We start from the raw sequence: 27,161 nt of genomic DNA on the forward strand, positions 1-27,161 counted from the left end.
GGAAAGCAGTCGAGGACGGCCCAAAGCTTTGGGACCCTGCACCCGCGTGGGAGACCTGGAAGAGGCTCCTGGCTTCGGATTGGCATAGCATTGGCAGTTGCGCTCACTTGGGGAGTGACTCATCGGATGGAAGTTCTTCCTCTCTGTCTCTCCTCTCTGTATATCTGCCTTTCCAATAAAAAAATAATAAACATAAACCTAAAAAAAAAAAGATTTTGTTTATTTTTATTACAAAGTCGTATGTACAGAGAGGAAGAGAGACAGAGGAAGATCTTCCGTCCATTGGTTCACTCTCCAAGTGACTGCAACAGCAGCTGCTGCGCTGATCCGAAGTCAGGAGCCAGGAGTCTCTTCCTGGATTCCACACGGGTGCAGGGTCCCAAGACTTTGGGCCGTCCTCAGCTGCTTTCCCAGGCCACAAGCAGGGAGCTGGATGGGAAGTGGGGCCACCAGGATTAGAACTGGCGGCCATATGAGATCCCTGTGCTTATAAGGCAAGGACTTTAGCCTCTAGGCCACCACACCAGGCCCATCCAATATAGTCTTACACACTTTAAAAAGTAAAAACTTGAGACCCTAGGGACAGGTATTTTATATATTTTCTCCTGTTATTTAGAACAGCAATTATGTATTTATTTATGTGTTTGTTTATTTGAAAAGTAAAGTTACAGAAGCAGTGGGGAAGGGTACAGAGAGAAATATCTTCAACCCATTAATTGACTTCCTAAATGACTACAGTGACCAGAGCTGGAACAGGCTGAAGCCAGCTCCATCCTAGGCTCCTGTGTGGGTGCAGGGACCAAAGTACTTAGGCGATTTTTTTTTATTGCTTTCCCAGGCACCGTAGCAGGGAACTAGATCAGAAGTGGAGCAGCAGATATGAGGAGCTGAGATGCTGACATGCCAGGCAGTGGCCCAGCCCACTGCACCACAATGCTGACTCCCAGTATATTTATTTATTTATTTTCTTTCTTTTCTCTTCTCTTCTTTTCTTTTCTTTCTTAAGATTTATTTATTTTTATTGCAAAGTCAGATATACAAAGAGGAGAGAGACAGAGAGGAAGATCTTCTGTCCAGTGATTCAGTCCCTAAGTGACCGCAACAGCCAAAGCTGAGCCTATCCGAAGCCAGGAACCCAGAGCTTCTTCTAGATCTCCCCCACAGGTACAGGGCCCCAAGGCTTTGGGCCATTCTTGACTGCTTTCCCAGGCCACAAGCAGGGAGCTGGATGGAAGTAGAGCTACCAGGATTAGAACCGGCACTGATATGGGATCCAGGCATGTTCAAGGCGAGGACTTCAGCCACTAGGCCGCTGCACCAGGCCCTCCCTGAACGTTACCCAACATACATCTGCAGATTGTATTCAGAATCTCAGTCTGTAAACCAGATCATTTCAGAACCACCCCTGGCCGATACCGAATTCAAAATGTTCCCTTTCCCTTTGCCATCAGGTTTGGTTCTGGTTTTGATTCTGTTTTGCTTAGCTGTTCATGACTATTGTGAAATGTAGTCTTATGAGAAGTCTGTTGACGTGAGGTTTGCCTAGGTGACCATGTCGGTGTCTGTTGACTTGTTGACCCTCCAGGTGCCAGCTTGTTCTGGAATGCCGTGGGTGACGACCAGGAGCCAGACCCTCAGCGGAAGCACGATGATACCAAGATTTCCAGTGAGGACATGAATTTTTCTGTTGATATTAATAATGAAATCACAAGTCCGCCGGGTAGTGCCTCGTCCCTAAAAGCCGTCGATATTCCCAGCTTTGAAGAGAGCAGCACTGCCGTGGAGGAAGATTGTAACCAGCCACTTTCTGTATCAAAGTAAGGTCTCTTTGATTGAATGTTTTAGTCTTTTTTTCTAACTTTTCATTTTTCAGTTGACATTTACTTGCCTGTTTTTATGAGGTGCAGTGTGATATTTTCACATATACTTACGAATAACTAGTCAATAAATCACCTCCCTATTTTTGTGGTAGTAACGTTTAGAATCTAGTGATTTTGAAATATACATTATGTTATTATTCGTCACCATTCTGTACAGATTTTTCTGTATAGGTGCTAATAGTCCTTTAATCTTTTAAGTCAAACTATTTGTTTTCTAAATAGTATTTTACTGGTGTCTTTACCTGATACGCTTTCTATGTAACTGGTAATTCTGAGCCTCTTAGAGCCATTCCCAGAGGTCAGTCATTTCATGCCTTCCCAGTCTTGTTGAAGCCAAACATCTGAAGAAAACTTCCCCCAAAACTGCATATTCGCAAGTCCTACCCCTCGGCATTTGATCATTCTCGGTTATAGGTTCTTGTACATTTTTAAAGACTTCTCATATTGCAATTATATATATAACAGCATTTTTAGATGTGCAACCTGAATATTTATATATGGAATTATCTGAGCTAGGCTCAAAATAATCTGGTAGGAAATGAAACTGCTTAAGGTATAAATAAAGTAAGAATGATTGGGAGTTGCTAATTCCAAATAGATTATAATGGTGGTTTGTACATGGCTCTGTTTTGTAGAAAAATTTTCACTATGAAGTTTTCTATTAAAAAAAATAAAGATTTAAAAATGATTCAGAATTTCTACAAATTTGGAAATAGAGTCAACAAAAAATATTCTGAGCTTCTGGTCTGTGCTACCACAGAAGTAGGGTTCTCTCGTGGCGGGCTTACCCTGAGAGAAGGTTCCTCTTGGGCCTGGGAGATGCCAAGGACTCAGTCACTGCCTGCGGCAGTGGTTTTGGCCTGCTGAGGCCCCAGCCTCGGATCCTGCTGGCACGGGCTCCCCCCATGGTCGCCACACTGCGGGGGGGGGCTGCCATCCTGCCATCTGCCCCCAACCCCAAGGCCCCAATCCCAGAAGTAGGCATTAGAGATTAAGAAGATAAGTTAAGCAAAGCTCTTAATGTTACAGAATTTAAACACTTCAGCAAAGACAAAACAATTGTGCATAGTGACTACTGCTCTGAGTAAAATAGCCAGGGTATTCAAATTCAGCGTGACTGGAATGGTAGCAAGGGAGTGATGTGATCTGCAAGTGAGGTGGCAAGAGAACCCTGCTCTGAGGGTGTGACTTGTGAGCAGTGACAAATGAGAAGGGGCCAATTTAAGAACATCTGGGGAAGAGAATTCTAAGTAGGGTAAATGGCAGGCATGGAGACCTGAGGCACGTAGGTGCTTGGCAGTTCCAGAAACAAGCAGGAAGGCTAGAAATGCTCTCACTGGTAATGCTGTAACGCCGTAGTGAGTGGCAGGGAGGGTCAAGGAAATGAGACGACAACAGTGGCAGCAGTCAGATTACACAGGGCTTTGCAGGATGTAGAAACGTGGTTCAGATTTATACTGTGCCCATCAATGCCACTGGAGATTTTTAAACAGTGAAGTGGTATGATCTGATTTTTTTTTGAAAACCAGTCTAGTTGTTTTGTACTAAACTAAAGAGCATTATAGAGAACTAAAGAGAATTCATATTGTAAACTGATAAACTAAACACCAGGCAAGATAAAGGTAGTGTGGAGTTATGGTGGAAATGTTGGAAGGGATCAGGATAGGATACATTTTAAAGCTAAAAGATAATGTAAGTGTAGAACACCTCAGGGTAATATCCCATGAAACAGTTAAAGCAGTTGAACTTGGGTGCCCAGGGCACCACTCATCTAAATGGAGGAGAGAATGAAGGATATGGGGTCTAAAACCAAGGATGTGAGGCCTGGCATGGTGGTCTAGTGGCTGAAGTCCTCACCTTGAACATGCCGGGATCCCATATGGGCAGCAGTTCTAATCCCAGCATCCCTGCTTCCCATTCAGCTCCCTGCTTGTGGCCTGGGAAAGCAGTCGAGGATGGCCCACTGCCTTGGGACTGGACCCTGCATACTTGTGGGAGACCTGGAAGAAGCTTCTGACTCCTGGCTTCGGATCAGCTCAGCTCTGGCTATTGTATCTGCTTGGGGAGTGCATAGGAAGACGCAAAGTGTTTCTTGCTGTCTCTCCTTCTCTGTGTACATCTGACTTTCCAATAAAAATAAATAAATCAAGAAGAAAGAGTTGAACTTGGAATTGAGGTGGCAGGAGGCAGGCATTGGATTGTCTCCTGCCCTTTTTTTTATTCTGAAATAGATCTGCCTCTCCAGAGAAAAGCTTTCACCTTTCAGTATAGTATAAACTTCAAACATAAGACAATTAAGCAGTCACTGTAGGTGCCACAGTATTTTGAAAAGATGTACATTTTCTTGGCTAGAATGAGTTCCTGCAGGGTGGGGCTCATATTCATGTCTGTTTTAGAACTTAAACAGCCGTCTAGTTCCCTGTGTTAGGTTCTTCATAAATGTTCCCTGGTGGGAAGAGCACTTTGTGGTGAGCTCCAAGGTCAGTACACATTTTATTTGGAACAGTAGTAGAAGCTGAGGACAAAGGAAAGAACCATAGTTGTCCTTCGTTATCTTCTTTTCACTTCACTCTGTAAGTGGCAGACTGCTTTCTAGAATTAAGGGACTTTTCAAGTTAGAAGTTAAGAAAAAAGTGAAAACTTGGCAGTTTTTAACCTGAAAAACAACTGAGTTAATTAGTAGAATGAAGTTAATTACTTTTTCAGAGCCATTAATCAGCTTTATTGATCCCAATAGGTACCCAGGTGTGACTGTAGTGTTTGTGCACCGCAGTGCACTGATTAGAGTTCAGCGCTCTGCATGTAGTCCATGCTGCTTTGGATGCTCCTCTTGGATCCTCACGCATCTGGCTGAATTATTGCACAGTGGTCCCTCGCTAAGTATTTACCTGTGTCATCTACCTAGCTGGACTCCTTGTCCCTCTGAAAGATGTCCTCTGGTCGGTCTCTGATGTTGAAGCAGTCTATGGAAGATGGATTTGTTTGTGTTGCAGCTTAATTGGGTATTGATTGCTTTTTCCAAATGGAAAGTAGTGAGTGATACATGGTATTTATGAAGACACTTTCTTTTTAAAAGGAGCCTTATTTTCCTTAAAAGCCATGCTTTTGACATATCTTATAAGACTTTGCATGTTAGAACCATCTTTTACATTTTAAAAATGATTTATTTATTTTTTTTTTTAAATTGGAGAGTCAGATATACAGAGAGGAGGAGAGACAGAGAAGATCTTCTGTCTGTTGATTTACTCCCCAAGCTGCTGCAACAGCTGGAGCTGAGCTGATCTGAAGCCAGGATCCAGGAGTTTCTTCTGTGTCTCACTTTTGGGTGCAGGGTCCCAAGGCTTTGGACCATCCTTGATTGTTTTCCCAGGGAGTTTGATGGGAAGAGGAGCCGCTGGGACTATAACTGGCACCGATATGGGATCCTGGTGTGTGCAAGGCAAGGAATTTAGCCACTAGGTTACTGTGTTGGATCCTAACTCTTTTTTTTTTTTTTTTTTAAAGATTTATTTTTATTATTATTTTTTCATTGGAAAGGCGGATATACAGAGAGGAGAGACAGAGAGGAAGATCTTCCGTCCGATGATTCACTCCCCAAGTGAGCGCAACGGGCCGATACTATGCCGATCCGAAGCCAGGAGCCTCTTCCGGGTCTCCCACGCGGGTGCAGGGTCCCAAAGCTTTGGGCCGTCCTTGACTGCTTTCCCAGGCCACAGGCAGGGAGCTGGAAGGGAAGCGGGGCTGCCGGGATTAGAACCGGCGCCCATATGGGATCCCGGGCGTGCAAGGCGAGGACCTTTAACCAATTGCGCCACCGCGCCGGGCCCGGATCCTAACTCTTACATTTTTAATTTAAATCTTAAATCTCTTGAGGTTTGAAATCTGTAATGTTTTGATTCAGTCTTTTTCAAAATTTGTTTCCGCTTGCTAGGTTAGACACCAAGTCAAACTTTCAAACTCAAGAAGTGGTGTAGCAGAATGATTCAAAGCATGAGTTCTGGTGTCAGACTGTTGGGAACAGACTGTCAGGGTTTGAATCACAGAGTGTGGTCACCTGAGGTCTGATGTCAGACACATTTTACAGAGAGAGGAGAGATAAACAGAAGGTCTTTCATCCCAGGTTCACTTCCCAAATGGCCACAGCAACCGAGCTGAACTGATCCGAAGTATTTGTACATATATATTTTTAAAACCAGTTTGTTTTTTTGGGGGATAGACACCAAAAGTGAGATTGCTGAGTCAGGATGCATTATTAGCGGGAAGCTGAATCAGAAGCAGAGCAAGGATTCCAGCCCCAGCGCTTAGATGGGGTGCTGGTGGCGCAGGCCGTGCCCCGGGGCTGCACTAAGGCCTGCCCTGCTTCCTGGTGTGTGGTAGTCGTCCCAGCGGGGGAGCTGTGAGACCTTAGAATGGGTGTGACCTGATTGTTTTGATTAGTGGCAGTGAAAATTTCTTCATACTTGCTAGCTATTCCTTTTCTTGTTAATGTATCTTCTTTGGAGAGCTATATTTACATTTTTGCCTGTTTTAAAGTAGGTTATATGACCTTTTTGTTGTTACCTTAGAAGAGATCTATATATTTTTAGATAGGTTTCTCTTTTATCCCTTTGTCAAGTGTACCATTTGCCAATATTTTCTTTGGCTCAAGATTTTTTTAAGGCATTTTCTTCCATATGTAAGATTTAATTCTTGCTATCTATTTTAGTGACTCAAATTAGGATGCTGAAGAAAATTAATTACCCTGAATGTTTGTTTTTTTCACCTTTTTAAAAGAAGCTTTATTTTTTAAAAATAAATAATATATTGGGCCCGGTGCGGTGGCGCAATGGTTAAGGTCCTCGCCTTGCACCCCCGGGATCCCATATGGGCGCCAGTTCTAATCCCGGCAGCCCTGCTTCCCATCCAGCTCCCTGCCTGTGGCCTGGGAAAGCAGTCAAGGACGGCCCAAAGCTTTGGGACCCTGCACCCGCGTGGGAGACCCGGAAGAGTCTCCTGGCTTCGGATCGGCATAGCACCGGCTGTTGCGCTCACTTGGGGAGTGAATCATCGGACGGAAAATCTTCCTCTCTGTCTCTCCTCCTCTCTCTGTATATCTGACTTTCCAATAAAAATAAATTTTTAAAAAATAAATAAATAAATAATATATTAAAATTTTTTTACGATCTTTACGTAGTTAATTAGGGCATGAATATTCTTTTGAGATTAGATTTTACTTATGTCTTTTTTTTTTTTTTTAAGATTTATCTATTTTTATTGGAAGGACAGATTTGCAGAGAAAAGATCTTCTGTCCACTGGTTCACTCCCCAAGTAGTCACAATAGCCGGAGCTGAGTCAAACCAAAGCCAGAAGCTATGAGCTCCTTCTGGGTCTCCCATGTGGGTACAGGGCCCCAAGACTTTGGGTCATCCTCTACTGCTTTCCCAGGCCACCAGCAAGGAGCAGAATGGGGAAGTGTAGCAGCTGGGACACAAACTGGCACCCATTTGGGATCCTGACATGTGCAAGGTGAAGATTTATCCACTAGGCTATTACACTGGATCCTTTTTTTTTTTTTTTTTTTTGTCCGTAAGTGCAGATAAGAAAGGAGATAAAAGTGATATTAGGAACACTCTTTCCTGATTTTAAGACCAGTATGCCTTTGGGCCAGCATTGTGGCACAGTGTATTAAGCTACGAGTTGGAGCGTAAGCATCCCAGATCAGAGTGCCAGTTTAAGACACTTAAAAAAAATAGAAACAATTTACTTATTTTTATTTGAAAGGCAGATTTATAAAGAGGAGAGACAGAGAAAGATCTTGCATCCACTGTTTCACTTCCCAAGTGACCACAGTAGCCAGAGCTGAGCTGATCTGAAGCCATGAGCTTCTTTTGGGTTAACCCCATGGGTACAGGATCCCAGAGCTTTGAGCTGTTCCTTGACTGCTTTCCAAAGACACCAGCAGGGAGCTGGATGGGAAGCGGAATGGTCAGGACATGAACTAGTGTCCATTTCGGATCCCAGAGCTTGCAAGGGGTGGATTGAGCCATTGAGCCATTACTCTCGGTCCTATTTGCTCTACCTTTTGTGTACGTGAAATAGTTTCAGAACTATAGTTCATATGGGAGCTTCAATGCTTCCAATCCCGCTTCCTGCTGATGTAAATTCTGGGCAAGAGCTTGTAATGACCTGGGTACTAGGGTCACTACCAACTGTGAGAGAAACCTAGCTTGAGTCCTGGCTTCTGGCTTTCGCATGGCCCATTCCTCGTTGATGTGGGCCTTTGTGGAGTGAACCAGCTGATAACAAAACTCATTTTTTAAAATTGATTACACTGCATTATGTGACACAGTTTTATAGGCACTGGAATTCCCCCCTTCCCTCCCCAACTGCCCCCCCCCATGATGGATTCTTCCACCTTGTTGCATTACCACAGTTCAAATTCAGTTGAAATTCTTTCATTGCAAGTATCTACAAAGCACAGAGTCCAGCATCTTATTGTCCAGATAAGTTCAACGGTTTCTTGGGGAGACCATCTCTGGTCTGAAGGTAGAGCCGACAGAGTATCATCCCAATCAATTAAAAGCCCCGACATTACATCAGTAACAATTTATGACATAATGGAATTAAAACTCATTTTAAAGCTGAGAATTTTGCAACAGAGTAACTAGAGCATAATATTTGGGTTATAATTTTTCATCTTTAATCTTGCCATATTCAGTCATAGTACTGTTTCTAGAGTTGTTTAGGCTGGTGGTTTCCTCCACTTTTCTTCTCTGTGGTTATAGTATTTGTAATGCCATCAGGTTCGCTTGTTACTGTTATATTCCATTTTGGTTCCCTTCACATTCTGGTTGGTTTCATTTATGGGGCAGGGAAGATATATGGTTAGAGAAGAGTTACTTCTCATCCATGGCCCCTTATTCTCAAATCACCTTCTTTCCAACTTTTCCCACCCATCTCATTTACATGTAGATTAGCTCATAATTTTTTACTTAGCCTTCCTGAATTTACTTTTTGTAAATGAGCACAGGTAAGAATACTTCAGAATGTTCATGGAAAATAATTGAATGATAAGTCAATTTGGGTGCAAAAAGTTTTTCAAACTCATGCATATGTGGAGGTCTTGAAAATGTTCATGAATTGTGTTTATTATTAACATTTTAAAAAATATTTTACTAAAATAGACATGTAGTAATCTCTTTGTACACAGACTATTTGAAGTACCCTTATTATATTATTTTTATAATTTACTTCTTTGGAAGACAGAGGAGGACAGGGAGAGTGAGATTTTCCACCCATTGGTTCTTTCTCTAGATGGTCACAGCAGCAGGAGCTGTGCCTTTTCAGAACCAGGAGCTTTTTCTGGGTCTCCCAGAAAGGTGTAAGGTCCAAGCACCTGGGCCGTCCTCTGGAAGTGCCTCAACAGGAAGCTGGGTTGGAAGTGGAGCATCAGACTCGAACTGACCCTCTTGGATGCCAGTGCTGCAAGTCCTTTGCCACAGTGCAAGCCACTTATCTCCTTTCTTTTCTGAAGTGTAGGCAGTAGCATACCATAGACACTCTTTTGAATTTTGCTGTTTTAACAGTATTTGTTGTAAATCGCTCAGCTACTAGACATCTTTTTTTATAGCTGCATAGCTGTATCATAATTTAATGAACCACTCTCCTATTTGGATTGTTTCCAGTATTTTTCAGACACAAACCTGTATCTTCCCTTTTTAATTAATTTATTTGAAAGGCAAAAAAGAGATATCTGCTGGGGTTTGTCTCTTATTTTCTAAATTAAGATAAAAAGCATCTAGCATAAAATTTGTCATCTTGGGACGTAGGCTTAGTTGGCTAATCCTACACCTCCCATTACTGGAATGCTCTATGTAATCCCATATGGGTGCCCATTTTTGTCTCAACCTTTGATCCAGCTTGCTACTAATGGCCTAGGAAAGCAGTAGAGGGTATCCCAACACTTTGGAACCCTACACCTGCCAGAGAGACTGGGCAGAAGCTCCTGGCTCCTGCTTTCAGATCGGCTCAACTCCAGCCATTGCAGCCTTTTTTTTTTTTTTAAGATTTCTTTTTTTAAGATTTATTTATTTTTATTACAAAGTCAGGTATACAGAGGAGGAGAGACAGAGAGGAAGATCTTGCGTCCGATGATTCACTCCCCAAGTGAGCGCAATGGCCGGTGCTGCGTGGATCCGAAGCCAGGAACCAGGAACTTCTTTGGGTCTCCCACGCAGGTGCAGGGTCCCAAGGTTTTGGGCCGTCCTCGACTGCTTTTCCAGGCCACACACAGGGAGCAATTGCAGCCACTTTTAGAGTGAACCAGCAGGTGAAGGTCTTTCTCTCTGTATTTCCTTCTCTCTGTGAATCTGCCTTTCAAATAAAACAAATCTTGAAAAAAAATTTATCATCTTAACCTTTTTTAAGTGTACAGTCCAGTAAAGTTCAGTGTATTTGTATTGTTAGGAATTACATCTCTAGAAATGCTTCAGCTATTTAAAATTTATTTAGTATTTCTTATTTTTTTTTTACAAGTTATTTTTTTATTGGGAATTCAGATATACAAAGAGGAGAGACAGAGGAAACGCTTCCATCCATTGATTCATTCCCCAAGTGGCCACAGTGGGCACAACTGAGCCAATCTGAAGCCAGGAGCCAGGAGTTTCTTTTGGATCTCCCACTCGGGTGCAGGGTCCAAGGCCTTGGTCCATCTTTGATTGCTTTCCCAGGCCATAAGTAGAGAGCTAGATGGGAAGTGGGGGTAGTTGGACACAAACTGGCACGTATATGGGATCCCGGTGCATGCAAAGGGAGGACTTTAGCCACTAGGCTACAGTGCCAGGCCTGAGCCTTTTTTCTTTAGATGATTTATTTGATTTAGATGAATTGTAGCGTTAGAGACAGGAAGAGAGACAGAGATAAAAATGTTGCATCTGCTAATTCACTCTCCAAATGTCCGGAGCAGCTGGGACACATATTTGGCACCTGTGTGGGCTTCCGGCACTGCGAGGCAGAGGAATAGCCTGTTAAGCCACCTGTCAGCCCCCAGTTTTTATTTTCTCCACACTTCATATAGGTTAGTCACCTTATGGTCTGATTTTTGCATCTAACAGAGATACTATATACTTTAATACAGTTTTGTTTTTTTTAACGTGATATGCTTCAAGTTGTACTTGGTTGGCGCACATGTTGTGGCACAGCAGCTTAAATCATTTGCAGTGCCAGCAAGCCATGTGCACGCTGGTTCCCATTCCAGCGGCTCCAGGTTGGATCTGGCTGCCTGCTAAGGTCCCTGGAAAGGCAGCAGAGAACAACCCAACTTCTTGGGCCTCTGCAACCAGTTCCTTCAGCTTGGCCTGGCAGCCATTTAGGGAATAAACCAGCAGATGGAATCTCTCTAACTCTGCCTTTTCAAGTAAAATAAAATAATCGTACTTGGCCCACAGTAAGCTTTGTACCAGCTAATATTTATTGTTAATGCTTTTCTCTCTGTTTTAGAGTAACCGCGGAGTAGTATTCTAACAGAAAATGTATTTTTTAGCACTGTGTTCTCTAGCTATTATAGTTTTTTTTTATTTTGAAACTAATAAATGCTTACTGTATACCACTGAAACCATAAAGAATAAATACCATCAAATATATAAAGTGGTTGTAAATGGCAGGTTATCGACCTTACTTGAGATAGATTTTAGATATTTTAAAATTTGAAGGGGCACATATATTACAGCTTTTTAAAAAAGATAATCGAGAATCTTTTCATACATCAAGATCAGGTGGTGATATGGTGTTTTCCAGCCTTCAGAGAAAGTTTTCTTAAGTCTGTTATCGATAACATAACCTTAAAAGTTTTATGGTTCAGTTTAAATGAAGCTTTTTAGGATGGAATATTTACATGGTATCACAAAGAGTTGAAAATACAAGCTGTACGTCAATTGAATCTTACCCTTCTCTTCCTGCGCTGCTGAATTTCACCCATGTGTTAAAGGTGCTTGGTAACTGATATCTTATACATCCTTTCAAACAGCTCCTGCCCGAGTAAAAGGAAGGAACCTGAGGTGCAGGCCGGCTTTCCTAATGCCCCGCTTGCAGATAGTGCGAACATGTGCTTACAGACACGACCAACAGAGGGCGCCAACGACCCTGAAACATCTCAGGAGATGAAAACCGAGCAAGGAGCGCAACCCTTGCTACAGGGACACGGACTGTCAGAGAACCAAAAAATTTATGAGGAATTATTGGTAAGAAAATATAGAACTTTTAAAAAGTAGAAATATAAATAAGGAAGAAAAAAGAAAAGGTAGAACTTTGCATCTTTTTTGAAGATTTATTTTTATTGCAAAGTCAGATATACAGAGAAGAGGAGAGTCAGAGAGGAAGATCGTCCTCTAATGATTCACTCCCCAAGTGACTGCACGGCTGAAGCTGAGTTGATCCGAAGCCAGGAGCCAGGAGCTTCCTCCAGGTCTCCCACATGGGTGCAGGGTCCCAGGGCTTTGGGCTTTCCTCGACTGATTTCCTAGGCCACAAGCAGAGAGCCGGATGGGAAGTGGGGCTGCTGGGATTAGAACCAACGCCCACATGGGATCCTGGTGCATTCAAGGCGAGGACTTCAGCTACTAGGCCACAGCACTGGGCCTGTAAAACCTTATTTTTAAAATGTATTGTTTTTGTGCTAAGTTCAAATTAAAGTTTGTAGCAGAAAATAAGCAGCAGTTCACAGAAAGTATGAAAATTGGAAAGTAGTGCAATATTTATCATAGTGTTTAATTATTTTAGGTAAGTACAAGTTTATTAAATATTTAGCTTAGTGTATAAAGGTAGACTATATAAGTAGATAATATAGAGGCGAGTTTGACAGTTTGTGTCCATGATAACTGAAAGAACATAACCCCTGGGGACTAGCGGCAGTTGCGAGGTGGGCTGGGAAGTGATGTGACAGTGAGCCCAGTGAAGGGGTCATTCTGCCCGGGGGACTGGCGTCCTGGAACAGCTGGATTCTGAACTGAGACTTGTGAAGTGAAAGAACCCTGGCTGACGTTGATTTTTAGAGCATTTAATTTCTTGCTTTTTTCTTTTTACTTAATGTTTTATATATTTTTAGTTTATTTTTACATAGAAAGGGAGACGGAGAGGTATCTTTCATTTGCTGCTTTACTCCCAAAGTGGCTGCAGTGGCCAGAGCTGGGCTGATCGAAAGGCAGGAACCTGGAGCTTCCTCTGGGTCTCCCACATGGGTGCAGGATCCCAAGGCTTTGGGCCGTCCTCTACTGCTTTCCCAGGCCATGGGCAGGGCGCTGGATGGGAAGTGGAACAGCCAGCTCCCATATGAGTTGCTAGCATTGCACATGGCAGCCTAGTGTCACAGGTTATTCTGACTCTTAGAAAATCTGGTGTGGAGCGAGTTCCCAGCTTGGAATTTTCTGTCATTTCTCTCACATTGGAGAAAATTAAAAAAATAAAAACTAAACAAAAAGGAGAGAAGGGAGCTCAGTTCCGAAAGTTATATAAAGATGATGTTATTTATTACTCTGACCTATATGTGTTTTTCAAGTAAATTCATTATGTAGAAATAATGTTTAAAGAATTTTACAAGAGGCCTTAAACACGAGGCAGGAATACCCAAGTGCTTTTAAATGCGTTGGCTTTAAAGTCAACAAATGCTGAATGTTCTGACTGCTCTGGAGCTTGATGAGATCATGAAGATGGGCTTCTTTCCTTAAAACTCCCTGATATTTTAAATGTACTTGAAACGTGAGTAATTTTTTTTTTAAGGTTTACTTAGTTTTATTGCAAAGTCAGATATTCAGAGAAGAGGAGAGATGCCAAGGAAGACCTTCTATCCGATGATTCACTCCCCCAAGTAGCTACAGTGGCTGAAGCTGAGTTGATCCGAAGCCAAGAGCCAGGAGCTTCTTCCAGGTCTTCCCCGTAGGTGCAGGAACCCAAGGCTTTGGGCTGTCCTCGACTGCTCTCCCAGGCCACAAGCAGGGAGCTGGATATGAAGCAGAGCCACTGGGATTAGAATTGGTACCCATATGGGACCCCAGTGTGTGCAAGGCTAGGACTTCAGCCACTAGGCTACCATGCTGGGTCCTCAAGTTCAACTGTTTCACTGTTTCAAGGGATATTACCTTGAGGTGTTCTATACTTATATTATATTTTAGTTTTAAAATTTATCCTATCTTGATCCCTTCTAACATTTCCACCCTGTTAGCTGCTAGACCGCTGAGCTGGGCCTGAAATGTTGTAACTTGACATGGTGATGTTTTGAGGGTGGCATTATGGCACAGCAAGTTTCTTGTAAGTCCTGACTATTCTGGTTCCATCCAGTTTCCTGCGAGTACAGCTAGGAGAACAGTAGAAAATGGTTCAGGAAATTGGGCCCTGGCATCTACGTGGAAGAAAATCCATGGAGTTCTAGCTTTTGACTTTGGCCTGACCTGCACCTGTTTGTTGAAGCCTTTTGGGCAATGAAATAGTACATGGCAGACTTCTCTCACACTCTCCCTGTCATTCTGCCATTGTAATAAATAAAAAAAACAATCTTTAAAATAAAACAACAACAAAAAAGGTTGGAATCATGGATAAGGAGGTTTTAAAAAGAGGAGGGGTGCAGCATTGTGGTGTAGAGCGTTGAGCTGCTGCTTGCAGTGCTGGAGTTGCAGTGCTGGAGTGCTGTGTCTGCTGGTTGGTGCCCCAGCTGCTCTGCTTCCAATGAAGCTTCCTTCTGGTGCACTAGGAAGTCAATAGAAGATGGTCCAGGTGCTTAGGCCCCTGCCACCCATGTGAAACGCCAGGAAGGAGTTCCTGCTTCCTGTTCCTGGCCTAGACCTGGCTGTTGGGTCCAGCCAGTAAACCAGGGATAGAAGAATTCTATCTCCCTGTCTCTCCCCATCCACTCTCTTTCAAATAAGTAAATCAGTCAAGTAAAGCGTGCTCATGCACATATTTTGCTTTTTGCTGCCCTTCCTTTTGGTATTGTTTAGCTCTTATCCTAAGATTGTCAATAGTAGTGTGTGTATTTAAGATTTATTGATTTGAAAGGTGGAGTCACAAAGAGAGAAGGAGCGACTGAGAACAATCTTTAATTTGCTATTCACTGCCTACAGCAGGCTGAGGTAGGCCAGCCTGCTGAACTTCGTTCAGGTCTCATGTAGGTGACAGGAACCGATGCACTTGGATCATCCTTCAATTCCAAGTACATTAGGAGTGAGCTGGATTGCAAATGGAGCAGCTAAGGGCTAGTCTGATGACTCAACTGGCTAATTCTCTGCCTACAAACCCTGACATACCATATGAGCTCCAGTTTGTGTCCCAGCTGCTGCACTTCCCATCCAGCTCCCTACTTGTGGCCTGGAAAAGCAGTGGAGAATGGTCTAAAACCTTGAGATCCTACACCCCCTTGGGAGAGCTGGAAGAAGCTCCTGGTTTCAGATCAGCTCATCTCCAGCCGCTGCGGCCATTTGGGGAATGAACCAGCAGATAGAAGATCTTTCTCTCTGACTTTTCTCTGTAAATCTGCTCTCCCAATAAAAAAAAAATAAATAAATCTAAAAAATGAAAATGTGGAGCAGTATGGGATGCTGCTGCCCCAGGTGACAGCCTGCTGTGTCACAGCCTCCCTCGATAGTGGTTTTTTCACAGTGTCCTTTTTCTTTTGTTCAGGGTCAAGTGAACCAGCTATTAAATAACTCCTCCCAAGAAACTGAGCAGCCATCTGCCAATGCAGTAATAATTAGCCACGAATGTACCAGAACTGAGAATGTTTACCAAAAAAAGAAAAAAATACAAGATTCAGCACTGGTAGACAAAGATTGTGTCCTTAATGCAACTATTAAGCAGCTAAGAAGCCTTGGAGTAAAAATTGATTCTCCCACTAAAGTGAAGAAAAATGCACGTAAAGTGGATCATGCCAGGTAACATTTAAAAAATGTGTTTTGAAAGAGTAATAACATTTTATGTGTGTTGAGCAGTATCATGAGAAAAGATGTAAGCTTGTGCTTCGATTCAGTTGATTGGTCAATTTTTAGGACTATGTTATGGTCTTCGTTTTTTTTTTTAAGATTTATTTATTTTTATTGCAAAGTTAGGAGGAGAGACAGAGAGAAAGATCTTCCATCCAATGATTCTCCAAATGACTTCAGAGACAATCCGAAGCCAGGAGCCAGGAGCCTCCTCCAGGTTTCCCACACGGGTGCAGGGTCCCAAGGCTGTGAGCTGTCCTTGACTGCTTTCCCAGGCCACAAGCAGGGAGCCGGATGGGAAGCAGGGCCGTCGGGATTAGAACCAGTGCCCACATGGGATCTTGGCGCGTTCAAGGTGAGGACTTTAGCCACTATGCCACTGCTCCAGGCCTGAGTCCTCATGTGAATTGGATATATGAATAACTTAAAAGAGACTGTAGGATGCCATCTGGGGAGATACGGCAGCAACCTGCTTTGGAAAGGAATGAGTCTCACTGGCAATGTCTGAAAGCCCTCCGATGCCCGCACATGCGTGTTTAGTTAGGCTCGTTTGTTATATCTTCTACATTGAAATTTCCCACTTAGGCATGATGTTTGTCAGCTGTGAGTTGCCAATGTCACCAACCTTGTTTGATGGGTAAACCATCAATGGAGAAACTGGCTCCATTATATATGACCTCTCAGAACTATTTTCAGGGCATGTTACTGGCCATGTTCCTCCGTTATGTTAACCCCAGCTGCACAAAAGCAAAAAATTCCTGTTTCCAGAAATACATGTAACTGGTCGTGTCCTTCATTGAGCTGACTCAGCGAATACTTATTAAAGGGAAGATGAAATCTGGACATTATATTATTTAAGATGAATATGTTTCTGTTTATTTTTTTAAGTGATATTTACTTTTTTTTTTTTTATTGGAAAGGCAGATAGAGAGAAGAGACACAGAAAGATCTTCCATTGTTGATTCCCTCTCCGGTGGCTACAGTGACTGGAACTGAACCCATCCAAAGCCAGGAGCCAGGTGCTTTTTCTGAGTCTCCCATGTAGTACAGGGTCCCAAGGTTTTGACCATCCTTCACTGCCTTCTCAGGCCACGGGCAGGGAGCTGGATGGGAAGTGGAGCAGCTGGGACAATAACCAGTACCAAATGGGATCCCTGTGCTTCAAGTAGGAGGATTATCCAATTAAGCTGTAGTACCAGGCTCTGCTTATTTCTTACTACTTTCCAATTAGAAAAGCTTCCTTGTCTTCATAGAGCTTGTAGTCAGTGGGAAAGAGGCACAGATAGTCTGTTATAAAATATTCTCATACCTAAAGAAAAATAATAAAAAAATAAGATAAAATATTCTCACACCTGATAGGAAAGTGCACAGGAACGGTCACTAACGTTAGCATTATTTTTGTACCATATTAACTTCATCCAATATAGAAATACCCTGAAATTTTGAAAAATTTCTCTTTTGCTGATTATGAATATGGTCAGTGTATTACTTTGATTGAAAAGGCAACCGCACAGAAGCTGTTTCACTAACATACAAGAAGTCCTGTTTTGTGTGCTGGTGGTTTTACAGCCTGCCTGCTGTTGGCATTTGTGAAGTTCTTTTTATTACATTTATCTGAGATGCTTTTTTGCTTTTCTGCTTGCCAGGATTCTTATCTTTCAAAGCTGGACTCAGATGTCATCTACTTTTTCAAGGTTTTCTGGCCATCTCAGAAACTTGAAATTTTGTATTCTCAAAACACCTTTTTCTTAACAGATGATGTAATTTGTGCTTGAGAGAATCGCCCAGTAATTGATCGAGTGTTATATGGCAGTCCCCTTCCTGTCCATGGGGACTGATTGCAGGATCCGCCTGCCCGAGGTACCCAGATCCGTGAATGCTCATATCCCTTACAGAGGGCATGCTGTGCCCTGCGTACTTCACATCATCTCTAGATTACTATTGTAATGCTTACTGCAGTGTACATGCCTTGCAAGTAGTTGTTATTCTGAATTATAAAGGGAATACGGACAGGAACACAGGTCTGTGTATATTTAGTATAGTTGCATCTTTCTCCTGAGTATTTTTTAGTCTGTGGTTGGCTGAACCCAAGGGCCAGTAACTACGATGCAGCACAGTGGCTGTGGTGGTGGGTCCTCTTTGTCTGCCACATTTATTGGGCCTTCCAATGAGTCACTTGCTAAATGAATGAAATCACAACCATTTGAGTTGTCACTGAAAGTCACAACAAGCATTCATTATCTCTGCAATATCATTGTCAGTATGACTTTGTGTTATTAGAATTTTAGACACATTTTCCCATGGAAACTGTTATAAGTGACAGGTAAGGTATTCCAGGAAAAGTAACCTTTGTCCCTTCTGTTCTGTAACCAGCTATCTTTTATCATTTTTCTGCATTGAAATTCCTTTCATGTTCCACTTCTGTATTGAAAGCAAATACTCCTACCAAAAGAGTAGCAGAGGCAGGGAAGGAAGATCTCCTCTCTACTCTCTTGTTCTGGAACATGGCTGAGACTCAGTCCAGAGGCAGGAAGGCCGGACACAGGAGTCCCAGAGTCACCTAGAGATTGTGCAGCAGATGGAGACTGTTTTAAGTTTGAGATCTGGCTGCAGTCCCTTGCAGGTTTCCAACTTGGAGTGACCTTTTGAATTCAGTATGTGTCTTAAATAGGCTCTGATTCCTGGCTCTCCTTTGTTAGTTGAAAAAGCAGGAGATAATTAATTTGGATTCAGACAGGACAATAAATTAAGGTTGATTTTCATCTTCAAGTAAATTAGAACAATTGTGCTTCGTTCATTTAGTTGTTGGTGTGTAACTCTTAGACAAACTTATTCATGGATTTCAATCATCCTTTTGTGACTGCATAACCAATGAGATTCTAACAGTATATTTGTTCTTTAGACACTTAAGATTTGATTAGTGCAAGAGCCTCCTTTGAGGCTTTTCATATTAATTATAAAGAGTTCATAGGCTTTGGTCCTGAGTAAGACTAATAGGCCTTTACTCTCAAAGTTGTGGTGTTCCATCCCCATCTCCCAGCTGAAGCTAGGGAACTAAACTAAACAACAAAACATGAGGAAGCTTCTAAATAGACTGACTGCTTTGTAGATCTTTTTACCATTCTGTTAAAACAGATCTAATTAGGGCCTGGCACCATGGCCTAGTGGCTAAAGTCCTCGCCTTGAATGTGCCAGGATCCACATGGGCGCCAGTTCTAATCCCAGTGGCTCTACTTCCCATCCAGCTCCCTGCTTGTGGCCTGGGAAAGCAGTTGAGAACAGCCCAACGCCTTGGGATCCTGCACCCGCATGGGAGACCTGGAGGAAGTTCTGACTCCAGATTGGTGCTGGCACAGCAGCAGCCGTTGCACTCACCTGGGGAGTGAATCATCGGACAGAAGATCTTCCTCTCTGTCCCTCCTCCTCTCTGTATATCTGACTTTCCAATAAAAATTAATAAATCTAATTAAATCTTTTTCTTTTATAATTTCGAAATATTTAGCATTTTTTATTAGAAGTTTTTGCTTTGATTTGTTTTCATTAATGTTATCTGTAGATGCTATACTTTAAACATACTTTTAAAAAGTATACCAGTTTTCTTATTTGACCTGCAAATTGTTTATCATTTGGAGGACATGGACAAAAATTAGAAAAAGCCTCTTCAGAAGGCACTATGACCGAATGTTGTCATTAAAGGGTACTGTCTTGTGGTTGGCATGGGGCACAACACGTTAAGCTGCCACTTTTGACACAGACATCCCATGCTGGTGCTCCACTTCTGATCCAACTCTAATGAGGAGCCTGCTACCCATGCAGGAAACTGAGAAAGAGTTACTGCCAACCCTGCCCTGGGCGTTTGGGCAGTGAAGCAGCACATGAAAAATCAGTCTCCATCTGTCAAATAAATAAGTAAATCTTTAAAAATAGAAGTGATATGTAGAAAAATTGTGTAGTGTCTCGTCCACATTTTGTTTTACTTAAGTACCAAGAACATTAAGGGACAATTTCAAAGTAGTTAGAAAGACTAAGATTATGGAGCATACTTTTCCATTATTTCTTGATGTCATCACTGGTTGGAAATGGCTTCTTCCAAATTTCTGGTGCTTATAAGAATGAAAACACTGGATGTTATTTGTGTTCTGGGGAGCTGCGGAAACAAGCAGTGGCCAGCACATGTAGAATAGCTGAATTTCTTCATAGAGTGATAGGGAAAGTCATTGAGTATTCTTTGGCTGGAATATAGCATTTACCATAACAAACAGCACACAGAGAGCTCTGAGAGCAAAGTACAAGGTGCTGAATACAGTCTACTGGGGCAGTAGTCCCAGGCCTGGGAGCAGCGCAGATCCAGGTGCCAGTGTTCCACTTGCCAGCAAATTTGGAGACAGCCTACTGAGCATGTCTGCTCCTTAGTTTCTTCAACTGAGCCTAAGGAAAATGATAGTGCCTATTACTTTATTCATTCACCAGATTTTTCCCCTATACCCTAACCTGTACCACCACAAAACCAGCAAATATTTTCTAAAGAGGCTGTTGCAGTGGTAAAAACAAACAAACAAACAAACAAAAAAACCAGAAATCCCTGTCCTCGTCGGCTGTTATAAGGAAGCGAGTAAATAAGTAATGTGGGGCCCGGCGTGGTGGCACAGTGGTTAAGGTCCTCGCCTTGCATGCCCGGGATCCCATATGGGCACCGTTTCTAATCCCGGCAGACCCACTTCCCATCCAGCTCCCTGCTTGTGGCCTGGGAGAGCAGTCGAGGACGGCCCGAGGCTTTGGGACCCTGCACCTGCGTGGGATACCCGGAAGAGGTTCCTGGATCCTGGCTTTGGATCGGCACAGCATCGGCCATTGCGCTCACTTGGGGAGTAAATCATCGGACGGAAGATCTTCCTCTCTGTCTCTCCTCTCTGTATATCCGCCTTTCCAATAAAAATAAAATAAATCCTTAAAAAAAAAAAAATAAGTAATGCGTCAGTGCCTGGCACTGTAGCCCAGTGGCTAAGTCTTTGCCTTGCACGCGCCAGCATCCCATATGGGTTCTTCCTCTCTGTCTCTCCTCCTCTCTGCCTTTCCCATAAAAATAAATAAATCTTTTTTAAATGCATCAATAGATATGACAGCATATATATGAGAGCCCATGTTGTGTACAGTGTGTTAAGCCACTGCCTGAAATACCAGATCCCATTTAAGAGCAGAGTGCCAATTCAAGCCAGCTGCTCCACCTCCTATCCAGCTCCCTACTAATGTGCTTGCAAAAGCAGAGAAAGATGGCCCAAGTGCTTGGACCCTTGCAAGATTCAGATGGAGTTCCAGGATCCTGGATACGGCCTGTCTCAGCTCTGGCTATTGCAACCATTTGGGCAGTGAATCAATGAATAGAAGATCACTTTCTCTCTGTCTCTGCTTCTGTCACTCTTGCTTTTAAATAAACAAAAATCTTAACATCCAGGGGAATAGGCATTGTAGTATAGTGGTTAGGCATCTGTCTGTAATACCAACATCCCATACTAGTGCCACTTCAAGTCGCAGCTGTTGTATTTCCAGTCCTGCTTTAGCACTTCCTTTTGTCTATAAAGCGCTATCCTAGACAACAGGAAGTGCTAAAGAAAAAGCAGAAAAATAGGGGAAATGGTATAGAAGGTATTGAAGTGGAGAGTAAGATTGAAATGGAGAGGGGCATGTATTTGGCACAGTAAAGATGCTGCTTGGGCTGCCCACATTCCATCTGGAGTGCCTTAGCTTCTGAGTCTGGCTTCCTGTTGATACACACAATGGGATGCAGCATGCTAGGTCCCTGCCACCACATGATTGAGTTCCTCAGTACTGGCTCTGTCCTTGCCCACCCCTGATTATTGTGGTAGACATTTGGTGAGTGAGCCAGCTGACTGAAGATCTCCTTCTCTATGTGGTGTGGTGTGTGTGGTGTCTATCTCTGCCTTTCAAGTAAAGTAAATATAAATTTTTAAAAATGTTTACATGAGGGCCCCGAGTGATGGCCTCAGTGATGTAAATCCTCGCTTTGCATGCACTGGGATCCTATGTATGTGCTGGTTCATGTCTCAGCTGCTCTACTTCCCATCCAGCTCCCTGCTTGTGACCTGGGAAAGCAGTTGAGGATGGCCCAAACCTTGGGCCTCTGTACCCACATCAGAGACCCAAAAGAAACTCCTGGCGTCAGATCACTCAGCTTTGGCCATTGCAGCCATCTTGGGAGTGAAACAGCAGATGGAAGATCTTTCTCTTTGTAAATCTACCTTCCCAATTAAAAAAAAAAATGGTTTAAATGAGAACTCACCTCTTTACTGTGAGGAATACATGTACTAATGCATGTAAGACATTTAGCGGAATGCATGGCACATACATAAAGCTTCAAGAAGAATTAGCTACTTTAATTATGTGTTTGATATAAAGGAAAAGGTAACTCAACTGAGTTAAAGCTTAGTAAAGTGATTTGAAGATCACATCTGATAAAAGAATTTTTGTGTATGTCCAACCCATATTCAGAGACTAGTTGATGGAGCTTTTCGATATTTAGCAAGATTTATGTATTTTTATTGGAAAGGCAGATTTACAGAAAGAAGGACAGAGAGAAAGATCTTTTATCTACTGGTTCACTCCCCAAGCAGCCACAATGGCCAGAGCTGAGCTAATCCGAAGCCAGGAGCTCCTTCGGGTCTCTTGTGTGGGTGCAGGTTCCCAAAGCTTTGGGCCATCCTCTACTGCTTTCCCAGGCCACAAGCAGAGAGCTGGATGGGAAGTGAAGCCACAGGGACACAAACCAGTGACCATATGGGATCCCCGTGTGTTCAAGGTGAGAATTTAGCTACTAAGCTAACACACCAGGCTACCCCCCTCCCCAAAATTTTTTGTTAAGAATTTTATTTGTTTGACCAACAGAGTTACATAGAAAGAGACCTTCTTTCCACTGGATCATTTCCCAAATGGCCACAACAGCCAGGACTTCAGGGCTCTCACATGGTGCAGGGGCCGAAGCACTTGGGCCATCTTCCACTGGTTTCCCAGGCGCATTAGGGTGCTGGATCAGAAATGGAGCAGCTGGGATTCAAACCAGTGCCCCCATGAGATGACAGCATTACAGGTAGTGGCTTAACCCATCGTGCCACAATGCTAGCTGCATCTACCAAAGTTTGTACTATTGTATCATCACATGTTTGTGTTTGATTTGATTTTTGTTTTTTAAGATGTTTATTGATTTATTTGAAAGGCTGAGTTACTGAGAGGGAATAAAGAACTTCCAACCACAACAGCTGGGGCCAGGCAGAGCCAGGAGCCTCCTTCTGGTCTCCAGTGTGTATGAAGGGCCCGAGCATCTGGGGCATCCTTCGCTGCCTTCCTAGGCACACCAGCAAGGAGCCGTACTGGGAGTGGTGCGGTCAGGAATCAAACCCATGCCCACATAAGTCACAGGTGTTGCAGGCGGTGGTTCTATTGCTATGCCACAGAGCCAGCCCTTGATTTTATTTTTGTTTTACTTTATATTGAAAATTAGCTCATCTTGTGGAATTTGGAGTTAATAGTAGAAAATTAAATGACACAATATTATTTAATCACTTATTTGTGGCCTTATATTTGTTCTTAAAATCATGATTGAGACATAGTTTAGGGAATTAATTTGTTTCCACTTTCAGTTTTGTGAATCATTAATTACCTTACAGTTTGTCACACTTATTACTGAAATGTGGGTCTGGCTCAAGACTTGGATGTCTTGAGTACTCATATGCAAAACCACTATGCACTTTAAGCCTTTGTACTTCCATGGAGTGGAGCACATCAAGGGTACTGCTTAGTGTAAAATGAAGTAGGCAGGCAGCAGTCACTCTCCCACTGCTGAGTACCCGAGTGTGAGTCCCAGCTCTGCTTCAGACCCCAGCGCTTTAGAGACAGCGGCTGATGGCTCCAATACACAGGGCCCCACCCCCGACATCGGAGACTCGGGTGGAATTTGGGCTCCTAATTGTGGCATGGCCTACGTGGAGCTTTGTAGGCATCTGTGGACTGAACCACAGATGGAAGAGCTCTATCCGGATCGCTCTGCCTTTTGAATAAATAGTGGGAAAAATGAGCCAAATAATGTGTCTTATCTGTGTCTTTCAGTGTATTGGCGTGCATCAGCCCGGAAGCAGTGATCTCTGGACTAAACTACATGTCATTTGCTAATGTTGGTGTGAGTGGTTTAAGCCCCAACGGTGTGGACTTGAGCATGGAGGCAAATGCCATAGCTCTGAAATACTTAAATGAAAATCAGCTGTCACAACTATCTCTTAATCAGTCAAATCAAAATCACTGTGACTCGGTCAGCCCTCTGCATTTTAATGGGGACAGAAGTACAGTTGGGCTGAGTTTAATTTCACCAAGCAACATGTCATTTGCAACCAAAAAATACATGAAGAGATATGGACTCATACAAAGCAGTGACAATAGTGAAGATGAGGAGGAGCCTCCCACCAGCACAGACCAGAGTGAACCCGTGCTGATTGAAAACCTTACAGCCATGGCCGAACAGCTCAGTCATCAGAAAGTGTCTTCTAGGAACACCTGTGAGGTAGTTAACTGCTACAGCTATGAGTCTGTGGGCACCCACCCAGACACGCCAGTGTTGAGAAATATTACAAATGAAGCTGTACCACCAAAAGCGAAACAGCAGTTGAATGAAAACCCAGATTTCTGCCTAACGAAGCTTAAACCAAGCCCTGCAGTGAACCTCCGGACTGGAAAAGCCGAGTTTACTCAACACCCTGAGAAGGAAAATGAAAGGAAGGTTCTAGTTTTCCCAGAAAGTTTGCAGCCTTCTGAGACTTTAAACCAAATGAATAGCATGAATTCAGTAGGCACCTTCTTAGATGTAAAGCGTCTCAGGCAGCTGCCAAAGCTGTTTTAAACCTTTAGCCTCCTGCCCTTGTGGGAAGCCAGAGCCTTTGGGTAGTTTTGAGATTCGCGGTCATTCTAGCACTCAGGCTCATCCTTGGTGGCGGCCGTTTGCAAAGAGCTGGCCGGGTGACTTGGTCATCCACGTGAGGTCAGTTACTGCAGACACCATACTTCTGAATCTGCACTCCTCTTCCTACTGGGTGCTTCAGGAAGTGAGTCCGTTGTCCTGGCGTGTCAGATCTCTGCATCTACCCAGTGTCACCTACTGAACATGGAGGCCTCATGACTCAGGTTAAAATTAAAAAATCAGCCCTTCTTGAGTTTAAGGGAAATAGTTATCTTTTTTAAATAACAAAATCTTTTGTACAGGGACAGCATTTCCTCTTAAGATGTATCTGTAACAGCGTGGAAGTAAAATTTGTGCCGTGTGATGGGCTTACATTAATGTGACATTCTCGATGTACAGCACTAGTTGCCATAGGATGATAAATTGTTGGGTATGTTTTAAAAGCTGAGCTATTCAAATGACTTAATATTTTGATAGAACTTAATAATAAAAAGTCTTCCTTTGTTATCTGCTGTGGTCCATCCTTCCTTACTTTTTTTAAGCTCTCCAAAATAATACGAAGTGTTTGGCTGTACTCCAACTCAGGGCCCCCCACCATGATAATGTTTGACATAAACATAGGACATTATCAAAGCCATGAAGTTGTCATTGAAGATGATGATAATGCCACAGGTTCTCAAGACTCATGAGTTTTTACAAACCTGTATTTTTACTGTTTGATGTATAACTCTGAAATGCTACCATGTACACACTAGTGACCCGCCACTACCGTCCGCATACAGAACTGTCACATCACCAGCAGCGTCCCAGTGCCAGTCACCAGCAGCGTCCCAGTGCCAATCACCACCAGCGTCCCAGTGCCAATCACCAGCAGCGTCCCAGTGCCACACTTTCAAAACACACCATCCCTCTCACCATGACAACCTATGATCTGTTCATCACCAGACCTGTGTCATTGTTTTAAAAAAAGATTTCTTTATTTTTATTGCAAAGTCAGCTATACATAGAGAGGAGGAGAGACAGAGAGGAAGATTTTCCATTTGCTGATTCACTCCCCAGGCGGTTGCAACAGCTGGAGCTGAGCCAATGCGAAGCCAGGAGTCAGAAGCTCTTCTGGATCTCCATGCAGGTACAGGGTTCTGAGGCTTTGAGCTATCCTCGACTGCCTTCCCAGGCCACAAGCGGAGAGCTGGATGGGAAGCAGAGGCGCTGGGATTAGAATCAGCGCCCATATGGGATCCAGACACGTGCAAGGCAAGGACTTTAGTCACTAGGCTACTGCGCTGGGCCCGACTGTAAAGATTCTTAAAGCAGGTTCGCTCAGTCACACACATTCTGAGAGTGTAAGATTAAAAAGCCAGCATGTGGGACAGGTGTGGCACTGTGGGTTAAGCTGCCATAGCCAATATTGGTGCTCCAGTCAGTCCCAGCTATTCCATTTCCCATGAAGCTTCCTGTTGATGTACCTGGAAAATCAGCTGTTGTTGGCTCGAGCAGTTGGTGGCTGCCACCCATATGGGAGACCTGGACGGAGTTCCTGGACTTGACCTGGCCTAGTCCTGGCTGTTGTGGGTATTTGGGGAGGGAACCAGGAAATGGGAGATTTCTGTCACTCTGCCTTTCAAATAAACAAATCTTGGAGGTTGAGGGTTATCCAGAGAGTGTTCCAGACCCAGAGGAGCCAAACTGTCCACATGACAGCTCTCCTCTTGAACTTCGTGTCTGCAGGGGTCCTAAATGCCTACATTCACTTACACCTCCGCTGACCCGCATGAGGCAAGAGCCATAGGGATTATCCTGCCCAGGTCAGTGGCAAGCAGGTTGCAACTGGGCTGGGTAACTCCAGGGCCAACGGCCTAAAGGCCCAAGAAGCTATGCCCCTCTGACCTGATGCATGTGGAGCTCCGCACCAGGAGCTGATCTTGAGCTGAATGCGTTTGGAACACTACTGCTCCCCGAGCTGCCCTGCTTGCTTTTCCTTCTAGAAGGAATGCTATGCTCTTTAGCCAGGGGCAGATGCTACTGTTTGTTACACCCGAGTCCTGAAGTTCCTGGATCCCACTTTGTTAATGTTAAAGGGTTTATTTCCGTGGTTTTTACGTTGTGAGAAGCCATTAGTGAGGCTGGACTGTAAGGGCCCCAGGAGGTGAGAGGAACAGATGTTGGCCTGTGCACTTTTGTAGGCGTTGCTCACAAGGACAGAACCAGGCCCTTAGAGGAACTGAGAGGCCCTCAGGCCTGCGATGGCATGTCAGCAAAGTGAAGGCTTGCAGACTGAGTCACATGTTCCAAAGTTTTCCCACAGAGTGTCTCGAGGCCTTACAACAAAAACCCCATTCCAGCAGGGATGGTAAGCGTGGCAATCCTGCTTTGAGAGA

At 43.5% G+C, this 27,161-nt stretch overlaps 1 protein-coding gene across 7 annotated transcripts in view; it reads left to right on the top strand.

The window, feature by feature from the left end:
* STIL (STIL centriolar assembly protein) overlaps nucleotides 1–25,563 on the top strand; it is a 71,819-nt gene extending 46,256 nt beyond the window's left edge. For 2 of the 7 annotated variants that reach the window (XM_040978587.1, XM_040978593.1), the window contains exons 14-17: nucleotides 1,586–1,817; nucleotides 11,885–12,098; nucleotides 15,526–15,776; nucleotides 23,943–25,438. In XM_040978587.1, the coding sequence (XP_040834521.1) occupies nucleotides 1,586–1,817; nucleotides 11,885–12,098; nucleotides 15,526–15,776; nucleotides 23,943–24,726 (1,481 nt within the window). In that variant the 3' untranslated portion in view covers nucleotides 24,727–25,438. Of the gene's footprint in view, nucleotides 1–1,585; nucleotides 1,818–11,884; nucleotides 12,099–15,525; nucleotides 15,777–23,942 lie in introns of all 7 variants that reach the window. The other 5 variants (XM_040978586.1, XM_040978592.1, XM_040978589.1 and 2 more) reach the window with 5 other exon arrangements.
* The last annotated feature ends 1,598 nt before the right edge of the window (nucleotides 25,564–27,161 follow it).

Source organism: Ochotona curzoniae, unplaced genomic scaffold (assembly GCF_017591425.1).
Source record: "Ochotona curzoniae isolate NIBS_2020 unplaced genomic scaffold, NIBS_Ocur_1.0 contig_291, whole genome shotgun sequence".
Classification (NCBI taxonomy): Eukaryota; Metazoa; Chordata; class Mammalia; order Lagomorpha; family Ochotonidae; genus Ochotona; species Ochotona curzoniae.